General features: G+C 44.2%; 2 protein-coding genes across 4 annotated transcripts in view; one reads left to right on the top strand and one right to left on the bottom strand.

Annotated features, from left to right (window-relative positions):
* Positions 1-6,571, top strand: part of LOC311229173 (transcription initiation factor IIA subunit 1-like) — a 33,129-nt gene extending 26,558 nt beyond the window's left edge. For 2 of the 3 annotated variants that reach the window (XM_084315232.1, XM_084315230.1), the window contains exons 8-10: positions 250-645; positions 2,329-2,418; positions 3,489-6,571. In XM_084315232.1, the coding sequence (XP_084171358.1) occupies positions 250-645; positions 2,329-2,418; positions 3,489-3,596 (594 nt within the window). In that variant the 3' untranslated portion in view covers positions 3,597-6,571. The remainder of the gene's footprint in view (positions 1-249; positions 646-2,328; positions 2,419-3,488) is intronic. The other variant, XM_084315231.1, reaches the window with a different exon arrangement.
* A 7,170-nt stretch (positions 6,572-13,741) lies between these two features.
* The window catches only part of tshr (thyroid stimulating hormone receptor), a 44,865-nt gene continuing 30,665 nt past the window's right edge, over positions 13,742-27,941 (bottom strand). The window contains exons 7-10 of the mRNA XM_084313947.1: positions 25,770-25,838; positions 23,530-23,607; positions 17,838-18,026; positions 13,742-17,059 (exon numbers count right to left, since the gene is read on the bottom strand). Of these exons, the coding sequence (XP_084170073.1) occupies positions 15,574-17,059; positions 17,838-18,026; positions 23,530-23,607; positions 25,770-25,838 (1,822 nt within the window). The 3' untranslated portion in view covers positions 13,742-15,573. The remainder of the gene's footprint in view (positions 17,060-17,837; positions 18,027-23,529; positions 23,608-25,769; positions 25,839-27,941) is intronic.

The raw sequence follows: 27,941 nt of genomic DNA, 5'->3' as shown, positions 1-27,941 counted from the left end.
TACACAGTTTGTTTGGCTCAAAACATAGACATTTATATATATTTGTGTGTGTGTGTGTGTGTGTGTGTGCGCGCATATTGCACCCTTCCCTCCTCTCTTCCACACCATGCGGACAGGATGCCTCATTTAGGAAAGGTTGAGAGACCTAGGGAAGAGAAGGAGAATCATCCATACACAGTTCTAAATCTCAACACTGTATTGAATGTAAATCTTTTTCACGCGCTCCCCTAATTGTGTCCTTCCTCCCAGGTGATGCAGCAGGTTCAGCCGGGCCAGGCAGCATCGCAGGTGCAGCAGTTGCAGCAGTTGCAACAGTTGCAGCAGGTGCAGCAGCAGGTGCAACAGCAGGTGCAACAGCAACAGCAGGTGCAACAGCAGCAGCAGGTGCAACAGGTGCAGCAGGTGCAACAGGTGCAACAGGTGCAACAGCTCCAGCAGGTGCAACAGCTCCAGCAGGTCCAGGGAGCAGTGGCACCTCAGGCCCAACAGCAGCCGCCCCAGGCCCAGCAGCCCCCCATGATGCTCCAGGTGGACGGGGCCGGAGACACCTCGTCAGAGGAGGACGAGGACGAAGAGGAGGAGTACGATGAGGATGAAGAGGAAGAGAAGGATAAAGAGGGAGGAGCGGACGGCCAGGTGGATGAGGTGAGTGTCTGAGGAGGAGGAGGAGGAGGAAAAACGTGCTTCAGGTTTAAGTTCAGGAGCATAAAGGTGGACGCCATTCTGGGTTTCTGTCATTATCCATCCAACAGTGTATCAGATCTTTGAATGACACCAATCCAACAGGTGGCCATTTTTATGCACTCTGCCCTTTCCCTGGATGTAGGTCACGATGACAACTATGTTTGTTTTCAGTTTTACATCCACACTGTTTCATTAATCTTTTTAGTTGACGACCCCTCGTAGCCACCTCTGTGGTCTCTCTTTTTTTCTGAATGATCTTTTTCCCCCTTTCTTTTTTCTGTTTTTCTCCCCTCCCAATGTTAGTCGTTATGCCAATTCCCAATCCCCTTCCTGGTCGTTGCGCACTCTACCCCCTACCGTCGGTCCGGGAGGGCGGAGACTATCACATGCTTCCTCCGACACACGTGTAGCCAGCCCACCGCTTCTTTTCACCTGGCAGCGCGGACTCTCACTGGGAGAGTGTAACGTGTGGAAGGTCACACTACCTCCCTCCAGATCCTTCCCTTGCTGTGCAGGCGCCCCGACCAAACTGTAGGAGTCACTGTCCACAACGACCCAGACCCACCCACCGGCTTCCTTCCCGCTGACTCTGCCAATCGAGCCAGTATGACGGCCGGCCAAGCCGGAGGCAACGCTGACTTACTTACAGCCGGATTCGATACCAGCATCTCTTGCGTTGGTGAATGAATGAATGAATGAATGAATGAAAACTTTATTTAACAGATTGCAGAATGGGTACAATACAGTACGGCTCAATACATACAATTGTTAAGGGGATGCAGACCTGAGAAAGACGTTTGTCTTGTTTCCATCAGGGTCCCCCATTTTCAATTCATATAGACATATATGACATACATGACATACAGATAGTCAGTACTGCTACATCTATACATTTATGACATACCAGATTTGCAAATACAGTACTGTTTGTGATACAGAAGGAGTCAAGAAAAGGGAGTATATACATTTGACGTAGAAACTGTACATTGGAGGTTGGGTGGGGGGGGTTGGGTACATTGGGATATTGACAACCATACTGGGTAATTTACATTGGAGGTGGTTGGGGGGGGGGGGGGGGCGGGGGGCACACTGTATAAACAAGTAACACTGTACATTGAGGGGGGGGGGGGAGGAGACACTGTACAAACAAACACAATTGTACATTGAACTATTGACAAAACCATACTAGGTAAATGACTGTACATTGGAGGGGGTTGGAATGATTGGGTTAGGATATTTACAGGGGCCAGTGTTGAATTGCAGTCTCCCGTAGGTGTCCCTTGAGAGAGGTTTTGAAAGTGGGTAGTGATCCACATTCCTTTACAGCTTTGGGTAGGGCGTTCCACATTGATGTGGCATAATTGCGAAACGTGTTTAGTCCCTTATTTGAGCCGAATCTGGGTTTGACATGATTTGTGGAGCTCCCTCTGGTGTTGTGATCGTGGTATTCACTGACCTTTGGGAAGTATTTTGACATGTACATGGGTACCTTGGTCGTGTAGTGTATCTTGTAGACCAGGCCCATTGCAAGTTGTTGTACTCTGTCGTCTACTCTAAGCCATCCTAGGTGGTGACGAGCGCTTAGTACACTGCGCCACCCAGACGCCTCTGTGGTCTCTCTTAACTATGTCGTTCGCTTCTCAGGAGCCTCTGAACAGTGAGGACGACGTTAGCGACGAGGAGGACCAAGAGCTGTTTGATACAGAGAATGTGGTGGTGTGCCAGTACGACAAGGTAAGATGCATGTCCAGCAGTGTGTGTGTGTGTGTGGGTTTGGGTGGGTGTGTGTGTGTGTGTGTGGGGGGGGGGGGGGGGGGGGGGGAGGAGTTAGAGAGCCTGTATGGGAGAAAGCACAAGAGGAAGTCAGACGAGCTGGCAGTTAGGTGTGGTGCTTCACTACTTCACAGCGTGGGATTGAGAAGAGCTAAATTGTGCCCAGCTTTCATCCCTGAATGGATTCGGCTTGATGAGATATTGGCAGAAAGTTTAGGATTGCTGTTGCCTTAGTACTCTATATAGCAATAACTATGAGCAGAATAGGTTGAAGGTTTAGCCACGAGTCAGTCTGTCGGCTGAGCTGTGTCTCTTGAGTAACTATCTAACAAAGCTAACTGTTAGACATATAGCTGCAATGATGTTTTTTAGATTGCACTTGTCTCATTTGTTTACTGTAATTATACCACCCAGGTATCACAACAAATCTGACAATGATGTATTTTGTTGAAAGTACTCATTGTAGTAGTTGTTGTTACAGTCTGTAACTGGTTCCATTAATTTTCCTTGTAGTAGCTGTTGTTTTCCGTGCCCCACTGATGCAAACATTTATTTGCCATTGATTATCTTAAATGCATCCATGTCATAACAACCAAGTACTTTATAAAGTAAAAAATACTGATTCTCACAGAACATAGACATAACATAGACATAATAATCTTTGTCAAAGGATCCTTTTGAATTTGAGGTCCAGTATTTTTCTGATCAGGTATCTTGACAAATAGACTTGTAATAATAAAAATTGATAGAATAATAAATAAATTAGTTGTTAGATGCATCGATAAAGCCCTACACCAGACATAGTTTGTGTGTAGTTATTGAGAGTGGGAAACGACAAGGCAGCAGACATCCTGTGGGTGAGGAAACCCCAGATTTAGTGTGTGTGTGTGTGTGTATGCATGCGTGTGTGTGTGTGTATGTATGTGTGTGTGTGTGTGCACAAGAGAAAGAGAGACTGTCTCTATTGTAAGCGTGTCGCTGTGTCTACGTCTGTGACGCCCACGCTGTTTCATGTCATTCCACTCCACCAGATCCACAGAAGTAAGAACAAATGGAAATTCCACCTGAAGGACGGTATCATGAACCTGAACGGGCGAGACTACGTTTTCTCCAAAGCCATCGGGGACGCGGAATGGTGAAAAATGTAAACGCAAAAAAAAACACTCAAATGAAACGGGAGCCGGAAACTCTGAAACTTGTTTTCCTTCTGTCCGGTTTTTAACACGAGAAATATTAATATCCCGAGACTGGATCCGTTTCAGGAGACCTGCGCCTGCAGCTTAGAAACGCAACAATAAACAGAACTCTTGAGCAACCCAAATGAAACTGTGAGATAAAAGAAGACCTGGGGGGTGCGTGTCGGTACACAGCTCAGCCCTCCAGAGAGGGGAGACCTCCCGCAGCGAGAGAGCGACGCCCCGAGTCGGAGAAGCCAGCCGGGTTTTAACGCAGGCTTCATCTCGCCCCATCGTGTCTGAGTTCACTTCCACACACACATCATCCCCCCACGCAGTTGTAGTGGACCAGGGAGGCCTGCCCTGACCTGTGAGGTCAAAAGGTCACCCAACTTAAACCCATTGAAGGAATAAGAGAAAAGGAAAGAAAAACTAAAGACCTTCCACACCACACTTTAATCAGTCGGCTAAATTGACTTTATATCTATGTTTAAGTTGAAACTTTAGTGCCACCAGTCGTGGAGACTGCTGCCTTTAGAATGACCAAAATCAACCTTTTTCACCTTCATTTTGGTTCTTTAGGTAATCTTTTCCATTTTATTGATATTCTTGCCATCAGTTTTGATCATTTCTGATACTGCCCCCTCCCCTCCCAAACTTGGTTTTCTGCTGTTGTCGGCCCCGCTTTTAAAAGTTTTATGAAAATAATTTCTTCTGTGATTGTAAACACTAACACGGGGGAAAAAGTGACATTAATGATAATAACCAATTTGAATGTGTGAAGGCCTGGTTTTTATTTCCTAAAGAGTGCTGAATCTTATATTTTTCACTGTCTGCTTCTCTGGAGCCTAAATCCCATCTTTTGACTGAAAACTTCGCAAAAAAGAGAGGAGAAAAAAAAGTCAACCAAACGAATGAAAACCTAATTGTACAATATGTCTTCATGCCTCGTTGAAAATGTGTTCCTGTTTGTGTATCTTCTTGCTCTTCTAATTCAGTACTTTTTGCAGCCGTCTGAAGATTTGCACTGTTGGTGTGTTGATATTGTGAAATCAGAAAGTCAAGTTAGTCGATGATTTATCCATAGCACGCTCAATTCTGTGAGTGTGTTTGCGTGGTTATGTGTGTGTGTATGAAGTCACCAGTCTTTAGTTCCAGTGGGGTGTTTTACTAGTTTTTTGTGTCTTTTTTTTTTGGACACCTCACATCTCAAAATGTTACAGTACAATAGAAGATTTTTTTATTTTTGGGGAGGGGGGGTTGAATGTTCTATTTGTATTTATTCCTGAATGCTCAGGCAACGTTCTAGTTCTGAGGGATTGGAAAGCCGCACCAAACTGTGCTCTTATAATCTAAGTGTTCCTTTGTTTATCTTTTTTTTCCCACCCCTGTTTGCTGGACTAGGCTCATCATACGCTGTGTCCCAAAACCGTTCTGCTACTGTACGTCTTGTGCTTTTATTTTAATAATTTTTAAAGTTTTCAATCATATTTTTTTGGGGCCCATATTGTGTTTCTCTGCAGTTTGTTTTTAACAGTGCCCCCTCTGGCAGCAACTTGAAACTACACATGTGGCCGACAGCTGGTATATCTCCCGAACGATCCGAACTCTCAAGCCCACTCTTGATCCCGCCCCTAATCCGAGCCGTTCAGGAGGAGTTAATGTTTTTAGTGTTATGACAGTAGTGCCACCATGAGGCCAGGTGACTCCGCTGTTCACAGGCCTTCTTGCTATTGTAAGGCAAACGTACATGTATATGTCGGGACAGTCAGACGGTGTGTTCATAAGTAACAAATCACTTCCTGTTTTTCCTGAGATTTGATTGTCAAATCAAGATTTTAAGCTTGGCGCTAGAGGAAAGGCCATGGGATCACCAAAATCAATAGGCTTCTTCCTCTAGATGTCATGAATGCACAGCTAATTTGAAACCATTTGAATGAAAGCGATTCAAGATACATTAATTTGAGTATTACAAATTTGGTCTGATGATGGTGCCGCTAGAGGAGAGGTCACGAGGGCCACTAAAAATCAAGAGTTCATCCCCTAGGGGTCATGAATATGCACAGCCAATTTTAAAAGATTTGAATTAAAGCTATTTGAGTTATCGCTTTCACATGTGGCGTTTGAATGTTTGGCCTGATGGTGGCATTAGAGGAAAGGTCATGGGGTCACCAAAATCAATAGGGTTCATCCTCTAGGGGTCATTCATGTGCACAGTCAATTTGAAGTGATTGGAATAAAAGGTATTGGAGTTATCTCGTTCACACGAAGGATCTGCCGTGGCGGTCGATGTAAATCCATAACCTCCCCCGACACTGTTGTTCGGGGTATATTAAATGATGTGTTTTAAACTTTTAGGGTTGCTTTGATTGTTGCTGGCTATGACCTGTGACTGAGTGAAGTCATGAGTAGACACTGTCATCAACTTGATCACCACACTCTTGATAGAAATGGTTGTGTGTGCAGAGGGAATGTATTCCAAGAAATTGAAAACGTTTGGAACCTTTTCGAACACCGTCTCTTGAATCCCCTGGGTTCTGGCAAGCAGCAATTAATAGCTTTCTCTGCAATTGGTAGCAATTAAAATCAAAATAGTCCATAATTCCATGCTATTCATCTGTTGTTCATTATTGTCGTCTAAGTGTGCCTTTTGGATTTCATTTTTGGCTTCCTGGTCTTCACATTAGGTGAGCGTTTGAAGAGGATGTCTGCTGGAAATGTATCCCCCCCCCCCCCCCCCATGCATTTCAACTGCTGTTAAATTGTGAGGGAAATGTTTATCATTCATGCAATAGTTATTTTTTGTTTGTTTTTTTCAAAATATCTTTATAAATGACCATGACATGGAAGGTTGTGCTTTGAATACAATTAGAGATGGTAGTATTTTATTGAAGACACTTTTTTTTTCTTTTGCTAAAAAACTTTAATTAAAGTAATAAAACGTGCAATTTTGTCCCCCTTTTTCCTAATTGGAGGATTTTTGGGAATGGGTGAGTCGTTGAGAAGCCTCCATGTCTCCAAGTCTTAATAACACTCAGTCAGCTGCTGATTAAGCTTGAGCCTTCACATCTGTCAAATATCCATTTCATTTTACATGAACGTGATCCCCGAATCAGGCTTTGGCCCGCTTCAGACTTCACTTTCTAAGTCTATAATCCAAATATTGGATGGTAGTCAGGGTTTACACAGTATGGGCGTTCTCCCCCGCCTGTGCCCTAATTCCTACCCAAACTAATAGAAGCTCTGTATGTTTACTCAAGGGTAATTATGAGATAAAGGTGTGGTGCCGCCGAGTACTAAAAACCAAGTCCAATCTCGGTGCAGTTAAACCCCCAGAGACGTTTTGCCCTTGATTGTAAATGGATAGTTAATGTAAAGGCAGAGGCCTGTCGGTTCTCACACAGAGTTAGCATCTCAGTCTTTTTTTTTTCGAGTGGGAGGGAGAACCATTAACTGCTCCAGATGAAGTGGGCCTTCTCGCTACCGCAGGGGCACTTGAACAGACAAGAGGCTTTGTGCTGCTGACTGAGGGGAGTCCTGAGGAGCCTCTGGGCTGGGGAGGGGAGGCTCGCTCACCAGCCAAGCTGATGTCTCTGCCAAACGGTTGTATAGAAATAGTATTTAGGCTCATAGTCCCAGCAGACTAGCTAGGGATTTACTTCTTGGTCTTAATTCAGATATAACCTGGTAATGGCCACACCAGTCTAATTTTGTGTTCATAAAGTGTATGTTTTGGTAGATCTCAGCCTACCTTTCACACTGCCATTGCTGTTGAAAACATGCTCCATGGAACTTTAAAGTAGCTACTAGCTTAGGCATAGGTCATTTACCCTTGTTAAAATCACTATTGTTTATTTTCACTAATGTTACTGTATTTACTGTACTACAAGCTATTCAAATTCGCACAGCAACTGGGAGTACCCGGGAGTTAATAAGCACACCCAACTGAATGCGGAAGTTTGCTGTGTGGGGCTTTTTTCTTTTTCATTAACACTTTGAGTGCCACTCACGAGATATCTCGGGTTTTTAATAGTGACGTTGAATGCCACTCACGAGATTTCTCGGATTTTTTTTTTTCTTTTTTTTTTTTTTTAGCGATCTGAAAAATGATTGCATCACCCGAGCCTACCAGAGTATAGCCGAGCGGCGCCGGCGATCACTGTGGAAAAAAGCGCCCCCTGTCGTCTCCCAGATGACATAAGTGATTTTGGAATGGACTCAATGAAAATGAATGGGGGAAAAAATCCGGTACTCCACATTTTCCAGTCCACTGATCCAGCCGGGGTTACCACAGTTCATTCTGGAACCTCAGATCCCCGCTGATCATGGAGTTCTACAGTATCGCGTTGGATCCATACACGTATCGATTTTTTCGAATGGTGATCAGGAATTGGAATATACCAGTTGGATACCATCTGATGTCAGGTAAGGACTCTATGTTATCAGTGTTAGGATAATCAGAGTAAGTTTGATGAAGATATAGGCTGTTTTGTGAAATGTCTTCTTTCGGTTTCACTGTAAAAGTCCGAGAGGAAATCAACGAGGCGATTATCCGCGCGCGGCCGTAATGTGCTTGCGTGCACGTATAATATTGATCATCTAGCGTTTATTTGAAAACGATTCATAAAAAGGCCGACGAATATCAACGTTGTGGAATATTCCACTAAAAGACGATTTTCATAGAATGCTCCAGAATGAGCTGTTTTTTATATCAAGGCGTGGCACTCAAAGTGTTAAAAAACATTTATAGTCGTTTTCAAAAGGCTGAGTTACATTATGCCTATAGCAACTTTCAAACAACTTTCAAGTCTCATGGAGTATTTTCCACCACTTTTCAACATAGATGGCAGTATTAACACTTTGAGCGCCACGCCTGGTTTTACGTGCACGCAAGCACATTACGGCCGCGTGCGGATAATCGCCTCGTTGATTTCCTCTCTGACTTTTACAGTGAAACCGAAAGAAGACATTTCACAAAACAGCCTATATCTTCATCAAACTTACTCTGATTATCCTAACACTGATAACATAGAGTCCTTACCTGACATCAGATGGTATCCAACTGGTATATTCCAATTCCTGATCACCATTCGAAAAAATCGATACGTGTATGGATCCAACGCGATACTGTAGAACTCCATGATCAGCGGGGATCTGAGGTTCCAGAATGAACTGTGGTAACCCCGGCTGGATCAGTGAACTGGAAAATGTGGAGTACCGAATTTTTTTCCCCATTCATTTTCATTGAGTCATTCCAAAATCACTTATGTCATCTGGGAGACGACAGGGGGCGCTTTTTTCCACAGTGATCGCCGGCGCCGCTCGGCTATACTCGGGTAGGCTCGGGTGATGCAATATTTTTTCAGATCGCTAAAAAAAAAAAAATCCGAGAAATCTCGTGAGTGGCATTCAACGTCACTATTAAAAACCCGAGATATCTCGTGAGTGGCACTCAGTGTTAATGGCGTTTAGTAAGGTAAGCCAACCGTATACACCTACGAACACAAAGTTGTTAAAGACGTGCAATCTCTGGTAATTATGGCAGTCAAAATTAGACTGGTATGGTTTTTTAAGACTCTTCTTTTCACTGCTTCTATGAAACATTCAGTGCAATGTGTAATCTTCCAATCACAGGATCATAAAAAGAGGGCAGAGTTTGAGATTGAGTCAATTTATGTAAGGATGATAGAAATGATAAAAAAATTTAAAAAAAAGTTTAAGTATCTAGTTTTAAATTACTTCTTGACGGTGAAACGCACCACCTTCTTCAGAAGCATTTGAGGGTGTGATGTGTGCTGTCAGACGGGTCGTACCGGAAGAGGCAGGATGTCCGTTATCACATGACAGTTTTGATTAGAACAGCACTCCAGAGGTAAAGGTTGAACTAGTCAACACATGTGAATGTTTTATAGTAAGCTATGAATCAACCATCATGCCCGGTCAGGTTTCCATGACTGATGGATGGTGGCCAAGGAGAGCTTAGACCAGGGGTGGGCAATTCATTTTTACAAGGGGCCACATGAGAAACCTGAACTGTGTTGGAGGGCCGAACCAATGATAACTTGAACTTAATTCTGCTCAATATTCATTATCTCCAATTGTAAAAATTTACCGTGGGCCGGACACGGACGCCCAAAGGGCCGGAAGTGGCCCGTGGGCCGTAATTGCCCTTGTCTAGACACTCCTGATCAAAGATGGAAAACGTAGTTTTCATATTTTGTCAGATGCCCCTCAACACCGGGTATTTCTGTGACATCACATTGCCATACCTTAGCCCTTGCTGAAACAACACCCTGGTCTGGACAGAAAGTTATGTTCTTGGTGCCACTTCATAATCTTGTACGTGGAGGGGAGCACGGCCCACTCTAGTAGCCACAGGAGAGGTATTCAGAGAGAACGAGTTGGGCCTTGACCTCTCAAGAGGGCTGTTTGTACCTACAGCGGAACCATGCAGCCACGTAGGCAGGGACACTCCAGATTCTAACCACCACCAAGTAAGAACAAAACAAATGGGACAATCATGTGACTCCTACTAATTGAAATGGAATCCGATCTCTCTGACGAAGGCCGTTCCCAATCATGCTATAGGGTTTATACTTGGTGCCTTTTTTCTTCTTCTTCTTCCTTCCTTCCATTTTTCTCCATTTTATTCGTGTTCGCTTTCTCTCACGTTCACTTTCCCACTACGTTGGGAGTTCAGAAACCCAATCTCTGGCAGCGAAGAGGTCCATGGCAGCGCCCGGCCTCTGCTTATTTGAGGAGCGGCTCGGAAGATGAGTTTATTTGAAATACCAGGAGAGGAACGATCAGAGAGGGCTGAGAACCGGCGAGAAGAAGAAGAGGAGGAAGAATGTATAAATAAATTGGGTCCAAGTCTAGATCAGTTTGTTTGGCCCCGTCCTCTAGGCCGGACCGTGACTCTCTTTCTGTGTGGTCACATCTATGCCAAGGGAAAGACATAATTGTTAACGGAGCTCCTCCACAGCTAGCTATTAAGACACATCTCTGTTTTAGGACGTGCTAAAATGGAAGGTTCTCCTAACCAGAGTTGAACTCAGAAGTGACTACAATTACCGTAGTAAGTAATTGAGTTGATAGAAAAAAAAAAGAAAAAAAAGGTGCACTATGCAATGTTTTACATTTGCAGTCTGCAATTAGTTAACAAAACACATCTAGGATACGTTGCATTCTTAGAATTATTCTATCTTATCTCATCCATCAAAACAAAATATTTCAACTGTGCAAAGTAAGCAAATGTAATGTAAGCAAAGTATGTTTGTAAAAATTAAGAAAAGTGTGAAACGGTGAAACAGCAACTTTTCAGATTAAAACAGTGTTCTAGTAGGGACCCAGTTTTCATTCAGTTATGAAAATATACCAATACTCTCCTAAAACTACATAGTGCACCTTTGCGTAAAACCACCTGTTTTTCTGTACTTTTAACTTCTACCAAAACCTTAACCAAAAGTATTTACTAGAGTTTACTCGATACATTTTTGGTCACAATAGTGAGGCCTCATCTTCCTTTAACATTGCTTTAGTTGAGGAACATTTAAAAAAAAATCTATGCTTTAGGTTAGGGTGAGACTTTTTTATTTGAGGTACCTTTTTGTGAGTTCCAAGTCCTACTTGTCTTGATACAAAAATCAAGTATTCCATAATCTTACCGTTACTGAAACATTAAAAGGTTATTTTCTGCAGATTCATAGGCCTCCATTGTATCTGAAAATGACGTGTCTTTAAACACCACATGGACCCATGAAGACCACCACACATCTGACTAGAATGCCATGAGACGTCTGAATTGCATTTATTTTCTGAAAGGGTTTTTCTTTCCCCCCCTAAAAAGTTGCTTTATTGTGCCTTAATATGGAAGAAGACCTTTAGTCAAAGGTGGTGACTTTCTTCCTTTTATGTGATGTTTAAGACACATTTTCAGATACACCGGAAGCTAATGGAAGTGGAGAATTGACCGAAAAGAACTTCACGAACCCTTTGATGAGCTGTTTCATTTGTCATTGGCAGAGATCGGCCCCCTTGCAACCGCGGAAAGCATTGAGGTGAAAACAGTCCTGCTGAGGACTCACCACGTGTCTGAGTCAGCGCTGCTGGGACACAGTCCTGTTGAGGACTCACCACGTGTCTGAGTCAGCGCTGCTGGGACACAGTCTGTTGAGGACTCACCACGTGTCTGAGTCAGCGCTGCTGGGACACAGTCTGTTGACTCACCACGTGTCTGAGTCAGCGCTGCTGGGACACAGTTCTGTTGAGGACTCACCACGTGTCTGAGTCAGCGCTGCTGGGACACAGTTCTGTTGAGGACTCACCACGTGTCTGAGTCAGCGCTGCTGGGACACAGTTCTGTTGAGGACTCATCACGTGTCTGAGTCAGCGCTGCTGGGACACAGTCCTGTTGAGGACTCACCACGTGTCTGAGTCAGCGCTGCTGGGACACAGTCTGTTGAGGACTCACCACGTGTCTGAGTCAGCGCTGCTGGGACACAGTCCTGTTGAGGACTCACCACGTGTCTGAGTCAGCGCTGCTGGGACACAGTTCTGTTGAGGACTCATCACGTGTCTGAGTCAGCGCTGCTGGGACACAGTCTGTTGAGGACTCACCACGTGTCTGAGTCAGCGCTGCTGGGACACAGTCCTGTTGAGGACTCACCACGTGTCTGAGTCAGCGCTGCTGGGACACAGTTCTGTTGAGGACTCACCACATGTCTGAGTCAGCGCTGCTGGGACACTGAGAAGATGCCACTCTTCACGTCTCATCAGGATTCCTATAGAGCCTCCAGAGGCTCCAATACATCCAGAACAGCGCTGCCAGGATCCTGATGAGAGTGCGTAAGTACGATCACATCATCACACCCATCCTCGACTCACTTCACTGGCGCTCTGCATCACTGCCCGGACTGAATGCAAAATATCCCTTCTGACCCATCAGTGCATCCACGGAAATGCCCCCCCCCCCCCCCCCCTCAAAGATCTCCTCACCCCAGAACCCTCCACTCGTAACCTTTGCTCTACCAACACCAATCGCCTCCGTCCCCGCAGGACCAAGCTCCGCACCATGGGCTCGGCTGCTCCTCGCCTGTGGAACGCCCTCCCTGAGTACCTGAGAGCACCACAGACCACTGACTCTTTTATAACAGGACAAAAAACCTACCTCTTCACCAAAGCTTTTTCTTAGTTTTAACCTTTTATACATGCCTTTGTGTGTTTTATCCCTTTTTTTTGTATGTTTTTATAATTGCCTATGTTTTTAAAGCCTATGTTTTACCCTGTAGCATTATTATTCATTGTTTCAACCGTGGAATTAGAATTTACTCCAGTTCTGCGGTCTCAGCATCACAGACACACTGATTGTATGAGAAAGCAGATTAGAGCGTTCTGCCATTAGGGAACGTTACGCCATTAGGGAACGTACCGCCGGTTATTTTCCAATCTAAAAACAAACGGTCCCAACAGCCTTTATTTAGCATAGCGGTGCAGCCGCATATCTCCACGGGGTCTTTGTGAGGTAGAGAGAAGAAAAAAAGAATTACTTTCCTTTTCCAGGAAAGTTCCCTAGTTCATCTGTATATTTCCCCCCCTAAAAATGTCACCCAGCAGATGAAATGCTAACCAGATGTTAAGCTGCCATTGGCAGAGGTGTCCTTTAACTCATAATAGCTCAATATCGCACACAAATTACAGCTCACATGTGTCCTCTGCACTGTTTGCCTTGAGCTCTCCACTCTGAGCAAGAGGCTAAGATATCTCCCCTTGATTCTACAAGTCACTTGTTTCCCTGAGAGGATGGAAAATAATATTAGCGTGATGCTTGAAAAAACAACCGTAGACATTCCAAAAGGGAGAGAAAAGTGTTTTTAAAGTGTAGTTGTTATTATCATACCTGTCTCTAATTACCGGCAAATTGCTAATAATCCAAATATGGCAGTGTTTACTTTGGGAATTGGATCTCAGGCTCTCTAGGGGGGGAGGATGTATTTCTGGAAATTCTTGTTTGCTTCAAATCGGATCGCAATAATCAGCGGTATCATCAGTTGTCACAATACACACACAAAAACAAAGGAACATGACATGGAAAACTGAGAGCACAACAATACAGACATGTTTAATCATCTGAAAAACATGATATATATATATATCATACTGTATATACATACACATTTAGGAAAGGACTAAGTAACGCAGAGGTACAGTTCAAAGAGGCCACTTCCACTTAAAAAATACTCCTGTCTGGTTTTCACATTGCAGCTATGGTACACGTGTGTTACCAATGGGAGGATTTATGTATCATAACTTCGCTCCTCTTTCACCCTCTCTCTCTTGAAGTTAACAGCTTTGAGGAAAATCACAAGGAATCGCAAATCCATTATTTTTCATACAGAAATCACAAAATGTAATCATCTATTTACATTATGTTCAGCGATATCGCCCAAGGCATTAAGGAATGTAGTATTTTCATAAAGTGGAGTGAGGTTTCCACAGTGAGCTGAGCTGAGCCTGTGGCCTGTCCTTGAATGCAAAAAAAGGACAAAGCTTATCAAATGCATTAGTCTGCATCACAATCTGTCCTCCTATTTCACTCACTGAAAAATGCAACACTTGACGATATTCATTATTATCACTATGAACTCACACCTCAAAAGTCCTCAATGTCAGACTTGAGTCCACAGATCTTTTATAAAGAAGATAATTTCTACGTGTGTATGTTTGAGAAACAGGGTTTAATTAATTTCCCTGTGGTTAGGAATCCATGTTTATCTATTCATTCAATTTCCAAATTATTTCGGTAGGCTTAAACGGTTACTCATTGTGAGAAGACACAAATCTCATATTTCACAGACACATGATACTCTCCAACAACTGGAACTGTAAAATCATCACAGCAGAAATAGTAATAATCACCTCAGCAGAAATAGTGAAAACAGCTGAACTGGAGTGGAGCTGAAAAGCGTATAGCAGCAGCTACAGAATACTGGGACGTTCTGCCAAAGGATCCCAAACACATCAATCCACAAACACTTCCAGTTTACGTTTCACCCCCCTGCTTCCTGATTCATTGTATGTACAGTACTACATACATAAAGTATGTACATTGTACACTCCAACCCATACACAGGACACACCTCCACACCATGGACGACCGGGCCTTCTGCTCAGCTGCTCCTCGGCTGTGGAATGCCCTCCCCGACCATCTGAGAGCACCACAGTCCGTTGAGGCTTTTAAAAGGGGACTTAAACATTTTTATTTTTAACAAGGCATTTGCCTAAATGGACCAACTGATTGATGCCTTGTGTGTTTTTTTTGTTTTTCTTTTATTATTAATTTTTTTTAGATTTTGATCTGAATGTTTCTTCCATTTCATTGGTTGTTTTATTCATTTGAATTGTTTTTATTCATTAAATCTTTTTTATCTTTACCTCCTTTCATGTAGCACTTTGAGATTGTCACAAATATAAAGTGTGTTACAAATTGAATTTATTATTATTATTGTACTACATACTGTTGTTGGAGCTTAGTGTACAGTACACAAAATACAAATCAGTCACAGCTGTTTCCACTTGCTAGCTGTGCAATCAGGAGGATTTACTGTCAGTTTTGCCAAAATACAACACAAATGATGCTTCAGTGGGTGGCATGTTGTTGTTTTTTTTTTTTTTTTTACGTTTGGAACATTTTCATTGACCTGGTGCAAAGAATTGCGGGATTGAAACCATCGTGTAGCAAACATCCACTCCACACTTCAGATGTTGGTGCTTTTGGTATGCACACAAATCTCTGTCACGTACATTATTTGCATACTAACAGATCACATACTGAAAATTGTATACAATATAGTATGTCGCATGGAGAAGCAGCACACTTCTCACCCAACTCCATCCACCACAGTCAGTCCAGTCTGACCTCCCCCTGGAGCTGACGTTTGCCTCACGTGTCCAGGCTCCGACTGTCCTCGGCGCTGGCCTGCTGGCCGACTGGCTGGAGGTACGTATGCCCAGAGTAGTTCTGCGGGTGGAGGGGCACGTCCTCTGGGCCGCCTCCCCCACTGCCACCTCCTCCTCCACTCCTACATTTGTCCCTCTCCTTACGGCCTTGGCACGTCCCGCTGCTCCCTTTGGACGAGACCGTCTGGCCCCTGAACAGCTGCGCCCGCTGCTGGCACAGGCCCACCTTGCTGAGGAGGATGAACACGTCCCCCATGAAGGCCTTGGTGAAGATGGCGTAGAGGAACGGGTTGGCGCAGGAGTTCAGCGGGTAGAAGAGCACCAGTAAGATCTTGGAGTTGGAGACGGTGATGAGCGGACGGTCCAGCACGGCCGACATGGCGTAGAAGGAGATGGGCGCCATGCAGAGGAAGTCGGTGAAGATGAGCACGGCCATGCGCTTGGCGATGTTGGTGTCCTTGGAGCCGGAGCGGTAGTGGGGGTTGTGGACGGTGCAGTAGATCTTGACGTAGCAGGCGCAGATCACCAGGAAGGCCAGGATGTTGAGGACCAGGACGGAGACGATGAAGACCTGAGCCACGGTGGACTGCGTGTCCATGGGGAGGCAGATGCTGACCTTCTGGTAGCTGCTCACCCCGACCAGCGGGAGCACGGCCAGGAGGAGGCAGAACGCCCAGCCGCCCAGCATCACGGCTGCCGCGTGGGCCAGACGCAGCTTGCGGTCCAGCCGCATGGCGAAGGTGATGGCGTGCCACCGCTCCAGCGTGATCACCGTCAGCGTGTAGACGGACAGCTCGCTGGCGAAGACGGTGAAGAAGCCGGCCAGGCCGCAGCCGGGCCCCGTCTGCCAGTCGATGGCGTGGTTGAAGTACTCGGCCTGCGTGTGGAGGTCGACGGAGGCGATGAGCAGCAGGTAGATGCCCATGCAGAGGTCGGCGAAGGCCAGGTGGCACATGAGGAAGCGGGAGACGGAGAGCTTGTAGTGGCTGGTGAGGAGCACGAGGAGCACCAGCACGTTGCCCAGGACGGCCAGGAGGCTGACGAACCACACCGACACGCGCAGGAAGCGAAAGCCCATGATGTCCTCGCACGGGTTGAACTCGTCGGGCGCCGGCGAACACGTCACCTCCTCGCCCTCCTCGCACACCACGTAGTCGTAGCGGCTCTCGAAGTCCTGACTCGTGTCCTCCTGCGGGTTCTTGAGGGTCTCGCCGAAGCCCACGTCCCCGTCCGGCTGGCCCCCGAAGTAGGCGTGGTAGTGGAGGCTGCCGTGGAAGTCTCCTCTCCTCCAATCCTGAGACTGGGGCTCTCTGCCGAGGAGCCCGTCGCCGGGCTCATGTTCCGGGGCCGCGTCGGCGGCGGCCCCGCCGTCCCCCTGGAGCGACGGCACCCGCAGGGAGGGCCCCACGGAGCGCTTGTGGTGCTGGCCGGAGAAGGCGGTCAGGTTGCAGATGATGTATTCTAGGTAGCTGTTGGGGGACACACGCACACACACACACGCACGCACACACACACGCACACGCACACACACACACACACAGGCACACACACACGCACGTACACGCACACACACACACATCCCACACACACACAAGCACACACACAAACTCAGATCGAACACATAAACACATTTGTAAAACCGAATGAGACAAAGTTACAGTAAAAACAAACAGACATGCCCGACTGCACAACATGTCCTTGCCAGACCTTACCGTACAATCCAATTATTTATATATCCAGTTTAAGGAAAAATAGTCCTGTTTTGAGAGGCTCATTAATAGTCTGGCTCAACACTCTTCCTACAATAACAGCCCAGTGAGTGACACTAATTATGGCAGCACTGTAAGAAGTTATAGGTAAACGCGTCGGTGTTGGATTTAATCTCCGCCAAAATCCACAGTGTATAAGTACAGCCACCCCATTCACAGGAAATCACCCATTAATCATACGAAATGCTCCGACTTACGAGGGCATTCCGTGGGAAGCGCTCTGGTTCTAATACACTCTTGTTTACAAACTAATAAACAGCCTGCAGTTGAGTCTGTCACTCTTTTTCCCGTCTCACAAGACAACAAAATAAACCCTTAACAAAAATGTATTCTCTCTTTCTCTCTCTTGTGTATGGAATACAAATCAAATCTATATTTACGATGCTTTACGTTTGGATTCTCTCTCGCTCTCTCTCTCTCTCTCTCTCTCTCTCTCGCTCTCTCTCTCGCTCTCGCTCTCGCTCTCTCTCTCTCTCACCCGCGCTTCTTCTTGAGGTTCTTGAAGCCGCAGCAGTGGCTGGGGTAGGTGAGGTCTGCGGTGGTGAGGTGTTTGAAGGTCTTGATGGGAGGCAGCTTCTTCAGGCCCCAGGCGCTGCGTGCCATCAGCTCTCGCAGCGACTCCAGGCCTGACGTCGGCAAGGAGGTTATCCTGGTCAGCGACACGTCCCTGAGAGAGAGAGAGAGAGAGAGAGAGAGAGGAAGGGAGAGGGGGGGGGGGGGGGGAGAGGGAGGGAGAGAGAGATCAATGGAATCTTATTTTCACCAGTTTTGGTTCATTTCATTTATTTGTTTATTTGGAAGGGACAGCATGTATTAATGGACAATACATATAATGCACTGTGTAAATACACAGGATGCTAATTTTCATCCTCAGTCCCCAAACATAAAACAAATAAAATACAAAAGCAGAGCAATATAAAATTATAATTTACAAATACATGGCTACAAAGCTAAAAGGACCAATACCATAAAGGTCCTATATTTGGTCACATGCTTGGTGTTCTAGAAGCGATTTCTTTTACTTTGAGTTTAAAAGTACAGTAGTAAAGGTTAGACATTCTAGAATGGTGGTACTGTTCCACAACATACGTTCCTGCACTGACGATACATTCTGACCGAAAGTGGTGCATGGGCGCTGCACCTTGCAATCCTCTCTAGAGGTCCTATGTCTGACACTACTTTTTTTTTTATGATTTATCCCAGGGGGGGGGGGGGGGGGGGGGGAGGACAGAGTCTGTGTAATGTCTTGTAAATCATACAGACCTGTTTGAATGACTTGAAATTAGAAAAACTAAGAAAGCTGTATTTTTCCATTATGACACAGTGATGATATTTAAGAGGACTCTTTTGTGTAGAGCTGTTTTATGGGTTTGAGGATGGTGACACCTGTAAAAGACCAGTTTGTGTGACAGTACTCAATATGAGATAGAATCAGACAATGTAAGTATGTTTTAGCAGCACTAGTGGTTAGAAAGGGTCTGATGTTGAATCTGATGGTATTTTGCCATTTTCAATTTTGCAATGTTTTTTTTGAATGTGAGTGTCAGATCTAAAATGACACAGAGGTATTTGAACGGTTGTACCAGTTCAAGCTGCTCCCCTCCCAGAAACACATTGGAACTTTGCGTGATGATTGGCCTTTTGGAAAATATCATACAGACAGTTTTCTTGTTTCTTTCTCAACAGAAGACATGAACCGAGTAGCCATCTTTCTATACTATATCTATACTTAACGATACAGGTTAAGATCTTCATCGGGTTATCTCACGATGAAGATCCTTGCATTGAAATGTTGATCCTAATAAAGATGTTTTAACTGCAAGGGAAGAGGACAGTGTGTGGGAGCTCTTTGTATCATCACTAAAAACGCACTGCGTCTGAGGGGGGGCGGTCAAGGTGAGATCCAATGAGGTTAAGGTAGGGGTGGGTTTATACATGACATACCAAGTCTTTAGGGAGTCCTGTATCATTACATTCAAACATAGATATCTCACTTCCTTTATAAAAAAAGAAATGTCCCCCCACAATTCGACAGAATAAATGAGCTATCAAAAACAGCCAATGTCAAGCAAAATACTAGGTCAGTCATCTGGGTTTGATTTGAAGTGTTTTTACAAATAAATGTAGAGAGGCATCCCAGTTCACCCTGGCTCTGACCAAATGGCCTTGTATGCTGCGACTGAGAAGGCTGGCGGGGACGCTAAATGTTTTTACCATCTGAGGGGCCGGAGTGGGAGTACTTGGATGGTCTTTGAGAGCAGGAGTCCTAAATACCTCCTGAGGGAGAAAGGCATACTGTTATTATTTCTATCCTCGAGACCAGAGGTCCTTCCACATTTGAGCCTGGGACCGAAAGTGGGAAATGTATTCACCCGATTATCTCCTTAAGTTTCAGTTTGTTAAAAACATATGACTACTCTTGTCATACGAGGACCCACCAGCGGCAGTTCACCCATTACGCATTTTGCGTCCTAAAAACAGGGTTTATAATAAACATTTAGCTGTATGTGCATAAATTATGATATACGCCACTATCTGTATGCCTCTGTGTCATTTAATTATAGTGCCTGTTGATTCCGTGCAGATGAAAAAGACTCAAATGTGACCTCAAATTCAAATGACGTTAGGAAAAGTTGCAAATTATGGCTGCTAGTTTGAGCTACTGACACTGGAACAAACATTTTGCAACAGTATGCAGTGACATCTAGGGGCGTCACACGCATTCAGACTGAAGACGTTCTCCCTCTGCTCTTTGATATCCCACGTCACATTTTCACATACAAACTTGCTCGTGGTGTCGATGGATCTTTCAAGGACACAGCCGTTTTGAAAACAAGTTACTACTGATCTGATCTGAGCTTTTTTGTTGTTGTTGTTGCAATGGAGCAATTACTATGTGCTTTCAATACTATCCCAGTATTCTGTACTCATTTAGTTCCTATGCATTGTCACACAGACAGTTTCCTTTCATCTGTGGGCTTTATTATATGTCCTCTATTGACCATATTCCCACAGCTGCCATATGGTCAATTCTGTTCTCATCCATTGGAAAAGTCCCACCATTATTTCTGCATTACTACTGCAGGACTTTACAACGTGCTGCAGTGATGCAACAAATGTGTGTAATAGAGGTATAAAGGGAATCAGGGGTGTAAAGTACTTGAGTAATTGTACTTCGTTACAATACTTAAGTACTGTTTTGGGGGATTTGTACTTTACTCAAGTATTATTAGGTTTGTATACTTTGTACTTTTACTCCATTACATTTCAGAGAAAAAAAACATACTTTTTACTCCTTACATTTAAAATGCAGACCTACAAAGTACAAATCTCACAGGTCCAACCATTTTAATTAGTATATTTTAATTGTTTATCTGGCCGAACTAACATTAACGTTATTAATCCTGCGACCGCAGGTAAACAGCCAATCAAATCCCCATCAATGGAAAATGAACCCGCCCATACCCATGCTGATTGGTCCTTGTGCAACACTAGAAAGCGGGGATCTTTGATTAAACACCTGCTATCAGAAGAATAGACAGTCAGATCTGCATTATGCTGTGGTTAATATTGTGATATTATGCAGGGTACTCCAGTATTCTGTCTTTAATATTGTGATATTATTCAGGGTACTCCAGTATTCTGCATTTAATATTGTGATATTATTCAGGATAATCCAGTATGCTGTGGTTAATATTGTGACATTATTCAGGATACACCATTCTGTTTTTAATATTGTGATATTATTCATGCTGTGATGTGAATGCCATCCATGTTAGTTTACCTTCAATGGAGAAGTGCATTAAATAATTCTAATGCAAAAAAAGTGTCCTCTGTTCTTTCATTTCAGCATTGTCTATCGCAGAACACATTCCATTGTGGGAAGAGTGTATGCTTGGTTTCATTCCAGCCTTGCCTAAACACCAGCTGATGATTTCACTAATTGGCTCACCTCTTCAACGAACTCACCTGGTGCAATGTGTAGTTAAAATGAAAACTTGGCCCACGATGGAATAAGTTTGAGACCCCTGGTCTATCCCTTTCAAAAAAAATTACTTTTACTTTTTAGTACTTAAGTACATTTAAAAGTAGGACTTTTTTACTTTTACTCAAGTGTGTTTTTAGCCAGATACTTTGACTTTTACTTGAGTCAGATTTTGAGACGGTACACATACTTTCACTTAAGTATAATTTCTGGGTACTTTTTACACCCCTGAAGGGAATAAATCAATGCATCGTGAGTCGTGACACATCCATATGAAAAGTTTATATTGAGTCCGACTTCTCACAAATAGATTTGTGGAAATCAATCTGAGAATGTTAATTGAAAAAGCTTTTAATTTCAATGCTGTATTGTACTTCCCATTATACCCTGGTGTTCAACCAGATTATCTAACATGTGATTCTCCATAATTTATTTATTTTATTTATTGTTATTTGCACTTACAAACATACATTCTGGAATAAAATAAGTAAAAGAAGAACAGTTAAAATGTGAAGGAAAGGTCAATAATGCAGATATCAATACTGATTTATAGTGATATAGTGAAAGGTTCTTCTGAATATTGTGATAGTTGTCTTTTCCCCACACCACCCAGCTCTATAGTTTCACCCCTAACGTAATAAAGTGGGTCTACATCTGATCTCCGGGCTCGACATAAACGAGAAAACCTCGTTGGACGGAGCGGACGACCACTGAGACTCCTTTCATCCGACTCCTGCAGAGCTACATCGCTCCCGCGCCATTTAACCTCATCTTTAACCGATTACACGGGGTGTTTCTCATGGCGCTCAGACGCCACGCAAAGAGCCACCGCTGTGTGTGTACCATACCTCTCTCTGGGGAAAGGATGGCTCAGATGTGCAAACGCCACCGGCATCCACACACCACCAGCACATGTCCGTGTGTGACTGGTGTGTTATCAGTACATAACCCCCCCCTCCCTCCCCCAGAAGTTAAGTGGAGGTCAAGCGCTAACGCTTTCCTTCAGTCCTGACCTCTCTCTCACACCACCACTAAGTCACCACCTCGGCTGAATGATTGGATTAGAAGAAAAAAACACACACACACACACAGTCGCGGGCCCAAACAATGCATTAATCACACTCTTGCTAAGTGCAGAGTGCTTTTATTTGTCCCCCGTTGGCTCTCTCCCTCTCCCCCTCTTGCTTCTTCACGTTTCGGGGGAACATTGCGCTGCTAGGCGGTAGAAGAAAGAAAACACACAGCGGCGAGCCGTATGACGGTCGGTCTGACTTTGTCATTGCCAGATGTTTAGCTCATGACCTCATCGAGGTGACCTCATCCTCCAGGACATGTTCCCCCAATGGAACACAGAGAGAGAGCGAGAGAGAGAGAGAGAGAGAGAGAGAGAGAGAGAGAGAGAGAGAGATAGAGAGAGAGAGAGAGAGATAGCTGGACACTCGCAGGCAGAGACTATGAGATAACAATGGCAAAAAAAAGCACCAAACGCCTCATAAAGAGAGAGAGAGACACACACACCGGTATTCTACTTTGAAACCGGCAAAAGGTTTTGTGGGGTGTGTGGGGGTGGGGCGGGAGTGGTGGGTGTTGAGAGAGGAACAGTCGGAAGTTTCTCCCCTCTCACGCTTCGCACACAATCCGTGTCTGATTCTTCTGGTCGCAGCTGTGGAGGACGTTTTTTTTTTTTACCCACTTTGATGATGTACTATCACGTTTCCCAGACATGCCTCTCACCCATAGTCTGCACATTATGAACAGAAAAGCGGTTGGAGAAACGCAACCGAATATGGATGTGATATGAATAACATAACCCGCCGATGTATGAAGTGAAACGATGAAAGGGGGACAGTAGGCTCATACAGAGTTGTCATATGGACAACATAATAAATGCTGTGATTACAGTTGCGATGACAACATCGTATCCAAAGGTCACAGTGAGATCAATGTGATCATGACTTGAATTAAAAACGGATTAACAGAGAGCTATTTTTCGGCAGATCGAATAGTAACACTTTGGCTCACCTTACTGGACGTGATCATTTGATTATTATTCTTATCATTATGATGACTTACCCAGGGACTGCAGTTTTATGAGTCGACTAGTAAAACACATTTCCCTGAAAATAAACTGGGAAAAAAACTGGAACAGAAATGTGTTGGGTTCAAACCTTTGTGGGACACTTACAGGAGCATGGGGCCACTGATGGTGCCAAGGAAAGTCCTCTCATCCATCTTGCTCAGATACTTGTTCCTATGGAGGTATCTGGACAGGAAAACACAAAACGACACAGTTCCCCCGGGCTCACAGAGAGGCCGAGACATGATGGTATAATATTATCACAAGCCTCATCGCAGACGCGCTCCCCTGTTTGTTTTAGCTACGTTCGGAGTAGGTGAAACATGACATGATGAAAAGGGCCCTATTTGAGTTGTTGATTCAAAATTAGTCGTCTAAGGGATCAGGATAGGGTGCTCTTAAAACACATGGCTGCCCCTTCGCTGCTCCAATCCCTTAACCCTTTCACTACCGCACTACAGGAGGTTAACCCTTTCACGACCACACTACAGACGGTTAGTGAAAGTGTTAACCTTATGTAGTGTGGCGGTGAAAGGGTTAACCTTCTGTATCGTCGCAGTGAAAGGGTTAACCCTTTGTTGGTAGTGTGGTAGTGAAAGGGTTAAAGGTATCTAACGAGGATAATGGACCTGTGAGGGTGAGTGTTTATCTTGGCTGGGCTGCACTGGGATCAGCCCCCCCCCCCCAGCCAACATAGACACCTGTGTGGTAAGACTCACTAAAGTCACTGACCAATGGCTTAATTAAGCGACCCATAAGGATCCCTGGAACGTGTGTGTGTGTGTGTGTGTGTGTGTGTGTGTGTGTGTGTGTGTGTGTGTGTGTGTGTGTGTGTGTGTGTGTGTGTGTGTGTGTGTGTGTGTGTGTGTGTGTGTGTGTGTGTGTGTGTGTGTGTGTGTGTGTGTGTGTGTGTGTGTGTGTGTGTGTGTGTGTGTGCGCGCGCGCGCGCGTGCGTGCGTGCGTGCGTGCGTGCGTGTAGGAGTCGTAAAAAAGAGATGAGTCAAGGTTAATAGTATTAAAGGGGAACTATCTTATAAATGGCCTTTTTCAGTGTTTAGCATTGTTTCCTAGCTATGTCCTTAATAGGATCTATGTCTCTAATTCTCATATTGGCACATTCTTCCAATTCTCCTCTCACAATATTCACCCTCACTGAACTGAGTCATCTGAAAATGTGCATATCTGTGATGTAAGAGATTTTGAGTACTTGATTAGAAATACAAAACAATGCATTTTTTTGAGAAAAAAAAACTTACAGAGGTGTTCCATAGACTCACAGGAATTGTGTAAAAGTGCCCAAATAGTGAAAGAAATTGTAAAATAGTACCCCTTTAATATATCATATCCTGACGAGAAGGATTCAGGGCTGGTGTGTGTGTGTATGTATTTAGGGTGACAGAGGGGAGAAAACAGCAACAACAAAAAGGGACAAGGAAGCAATGTTTCTATAATTTGAACCGTTATTTATCCAAGTTAAGCTTCCCAGTTTGGCTTAGCTTCTGTCTCTCTTGATGTGGACTCCCTCATATCCACTTTTGGAAACATATTTTTCCCATGAGAACTCTGAGTTTTCTAATCAAGAGTCCCGGGGGCTGAGCGCTCTCTCTCTCTCCCTACATCGGAGACAGCCGACCAGGGCCTCGCCGTGATCTCTGTGCTTGTGTAGCGTGATTCTCGAGTAAGGGAATACACATGCCAGATGTCAGGAACGCTTTAATCCGGGCAAAAAATACGGACTAACTTCAATTTTTTTGACGGAAATGTAGGGTTTCCAAGAACGACTTCCAGAAATGATTTCTGTGCCCCAGTGAAATATATCTCCTCCTTACTATAACAAAACTACTGTGTCCTCTGGTCTCGGTGGTCAGAAAGAGGAGTGTTCAGAATTGTTAAAAGTCGACCGTACGTCAATATGAAAACGAATAACAATACGATCTTTCTGAGAGAATGAGTGCTTGTTGTTTCTCTGTCTGAAACTATGCTAGACTTCGTTCAATATCCATTCCATTGATGAGGTGATATGGAGCCACTATTGAAGTCCCGAGTCATGTTTTCATTTGACTATATAATTATGGGGTATATTCAGTTTGATCTGTAGATGGAAAAGACGCTTTTTGGAATTTTCTTAACCCGTCATAAAGCAAAATAAAAGGTCTGTTTTATTCCAGTGTTTACAAACGATACAAATGTAAACTAATGTTTTACAGCCACACAATACAGCAAATATAACTCTTAAAAAACGTTTCCTTTTTTTGGTGGTGGGGCTGCCTATTTATTTACATTTGGATCACGGACTGGGGCTTTAATACAGAGAACTAAATTGTGATTTGTTATGTGGAAATACTTACACTTGATCCAGTTTGGTCCCATTGAAGGCGTGATGTTGGATCTCTGTGAAGCCATTGCCATACAGCATCCTGGAAAAGGACAGATAGAATATTTTGTTACGCATTTACAGTAGACAAATTACCATTTTTATTGGACTTAAAAAGGGAATATCCCATAAACAGAATTCCCATGTTCTTCCTTCATCATAAATATTGTTATACACACAGCAATTTTGATGCTCAATAATAAACCCAATGGAACATTCACATCAAACCAAATTCCTTTGTTTTATTTCTGTCATTTTGTGCGTCAGTGGTTTGTGTAGGTACTTTTTTTCTATGACTACAGTATGTTAAAGGACCATACCAGTAATACTACTATGTCACTATCCAATGTCAATATCGGCCACATAGTTTACATAAACCTCGACCATTTCTCCCCAAATTGCTTTATTTTTTAGATACCGTGTTTGTTTGTTTATGTTTTTTCCATATTCAATAAACGTTACAGAATGTACCTGAAATTTGTGTGTCAACATTAGCTAAAACTCACTGCATCATTAAAAGCCTCTTCAAGTTAAAATTTTAGTTAGAAACGCAGCAGTTTTTTCCAAAACGTACAATTTGGCTCAACGGCTCCCTTGGCTCTGTTGCGATTGATAGCTCAGAGGGCAGAACCAAAGTATAATGGAGGTCAATGATTGGCTGAAATGTAACACCTCAAATGTGTGTGAATTTGTAAACAGGTAGAGGAAGTTTCCGCTCTGCTGGAAAGAAGCTGCATGAAGGAAAAATTCAAATCAATGCATTGCGTGGTTCAATACACTAATTTATGAAAATGAGAGCAAATACATTTTCACAAAGCTTCCCAGTTCGCTCGGACCCTGTCCAGAACTCCGACCACAGGACAGGATTCCCAGTTCGCTCGGACCCCGTCCAGATCTACGACCATGGGATCCAGTAAGTAGAGGTGATTTGATATCACTGCACACATTCTGAATGGCTTGTATTACTTAGAGAGTAATGTTAGATGAAATAAATGATGTAGTGATTTTCAAAAGTTTTCACACACCTTTTTAACATGAATGGCAGTGAATCTACTAAGGTACACTGTATACTGTACACTTATGTACACAAAGTCCGTTAAAGATATAGGGGCAATCTCTGCTAATGGCAAGGAGTCAAATTTATATTGGTATGGTCCTTTAAGTGGGATCCACTTATTGTACACTTTATGGTGAGGTTTTGGTCATCTGCACAATTGTTAGGCTCCATAGCCACATTTTCTATAACATATTTGTTTGTGGTATAAAACTGCTCCCAAACCCCAACCACTTGGATGCGTTTAGCTTGTTGTGTCTTGAGCATCAATTGCCACGGTGATCTGGCTTGGCAAATATTTGTGATGCAGGGAGGCATAACTGTTTTATAGGTGGTGAGTCTGTTTGTGTTTGAGTGTGTGTGTGTGTGTGGTGTGTGTGTGTGTGTGTGTGTGTGTGTGTGTGTGTGTGTGTGTGTGTGTGTGTGTGTGTGTGTGTGTGTGTGTGTGTGTGTGTGTGTGTGTGTATGTGTGTGCGTGTGTGTGCGTGTGTGAATGTGTGTGCGTGTGTGCATGTGTGTGTGTGAGAGAGAGGCAGGGGGCGGTGAGTGTGTGTACATGAGTAACTGCTTGTTTTTGCTTACAAGTGTACAGTATATGCATGTCTGTGCTTGTGTGTGTGTGTGTGTGTGTGTGTGTATGTGTGTATGTGTACTGTATGTGTGTATGTGTATGCGTGTGTGTATGTACTGTATAGGTATGTGTGTATGTGTATGTGTGTGTGTATGTGTGTGCGTGTGTATGTGTGTGTATGTGTGTGTATGTGTGTGTGTGCACGTGTGTGTGTGTGTGTGTGTGTGTGTGTGTGTGTGTGTGTGTGTGTGTGTGTGTGTGTGTGTGTGTGCGTGTGTGTGTGTGTGTGTGCGTGTGTGCGTGTGTGTGTGTGTGTGTGTGTGTGTGTGTGTGTGTGCGTGTGCGTGCGTGCGTGCGTGCTTGTCACTCACACTGTCAGCACGTCGTTGGTGATGCCGCGGAACGCGTTGGCGGGGATCTCCGTGATGTACGGGTGATCAGCAATTTCCCTGCGAGGGAGGAGGAGGAGAGATAGAGCGGAAATGAAGTGTCAGAAACACAGACGTCTGGCGGCGGAGCCT

This window comes from Notolepis coatsorum, assembly GCF_963971535.1.
Source record: "Notolepis coatsorum genome assembly, chromosome: 5".
Lineage (NCBI taxonomy): Eukaryota > Metazoa > Chordata > Actinopteri > Aulopiformes > Paralepididae > Notolepis > Notolepis coatsorum.
The sequence above is the reverse complement of the archived record's forward strand: the minus strand, read 5'-3'. Positions and strand labels throughout refer to the sequence as shown.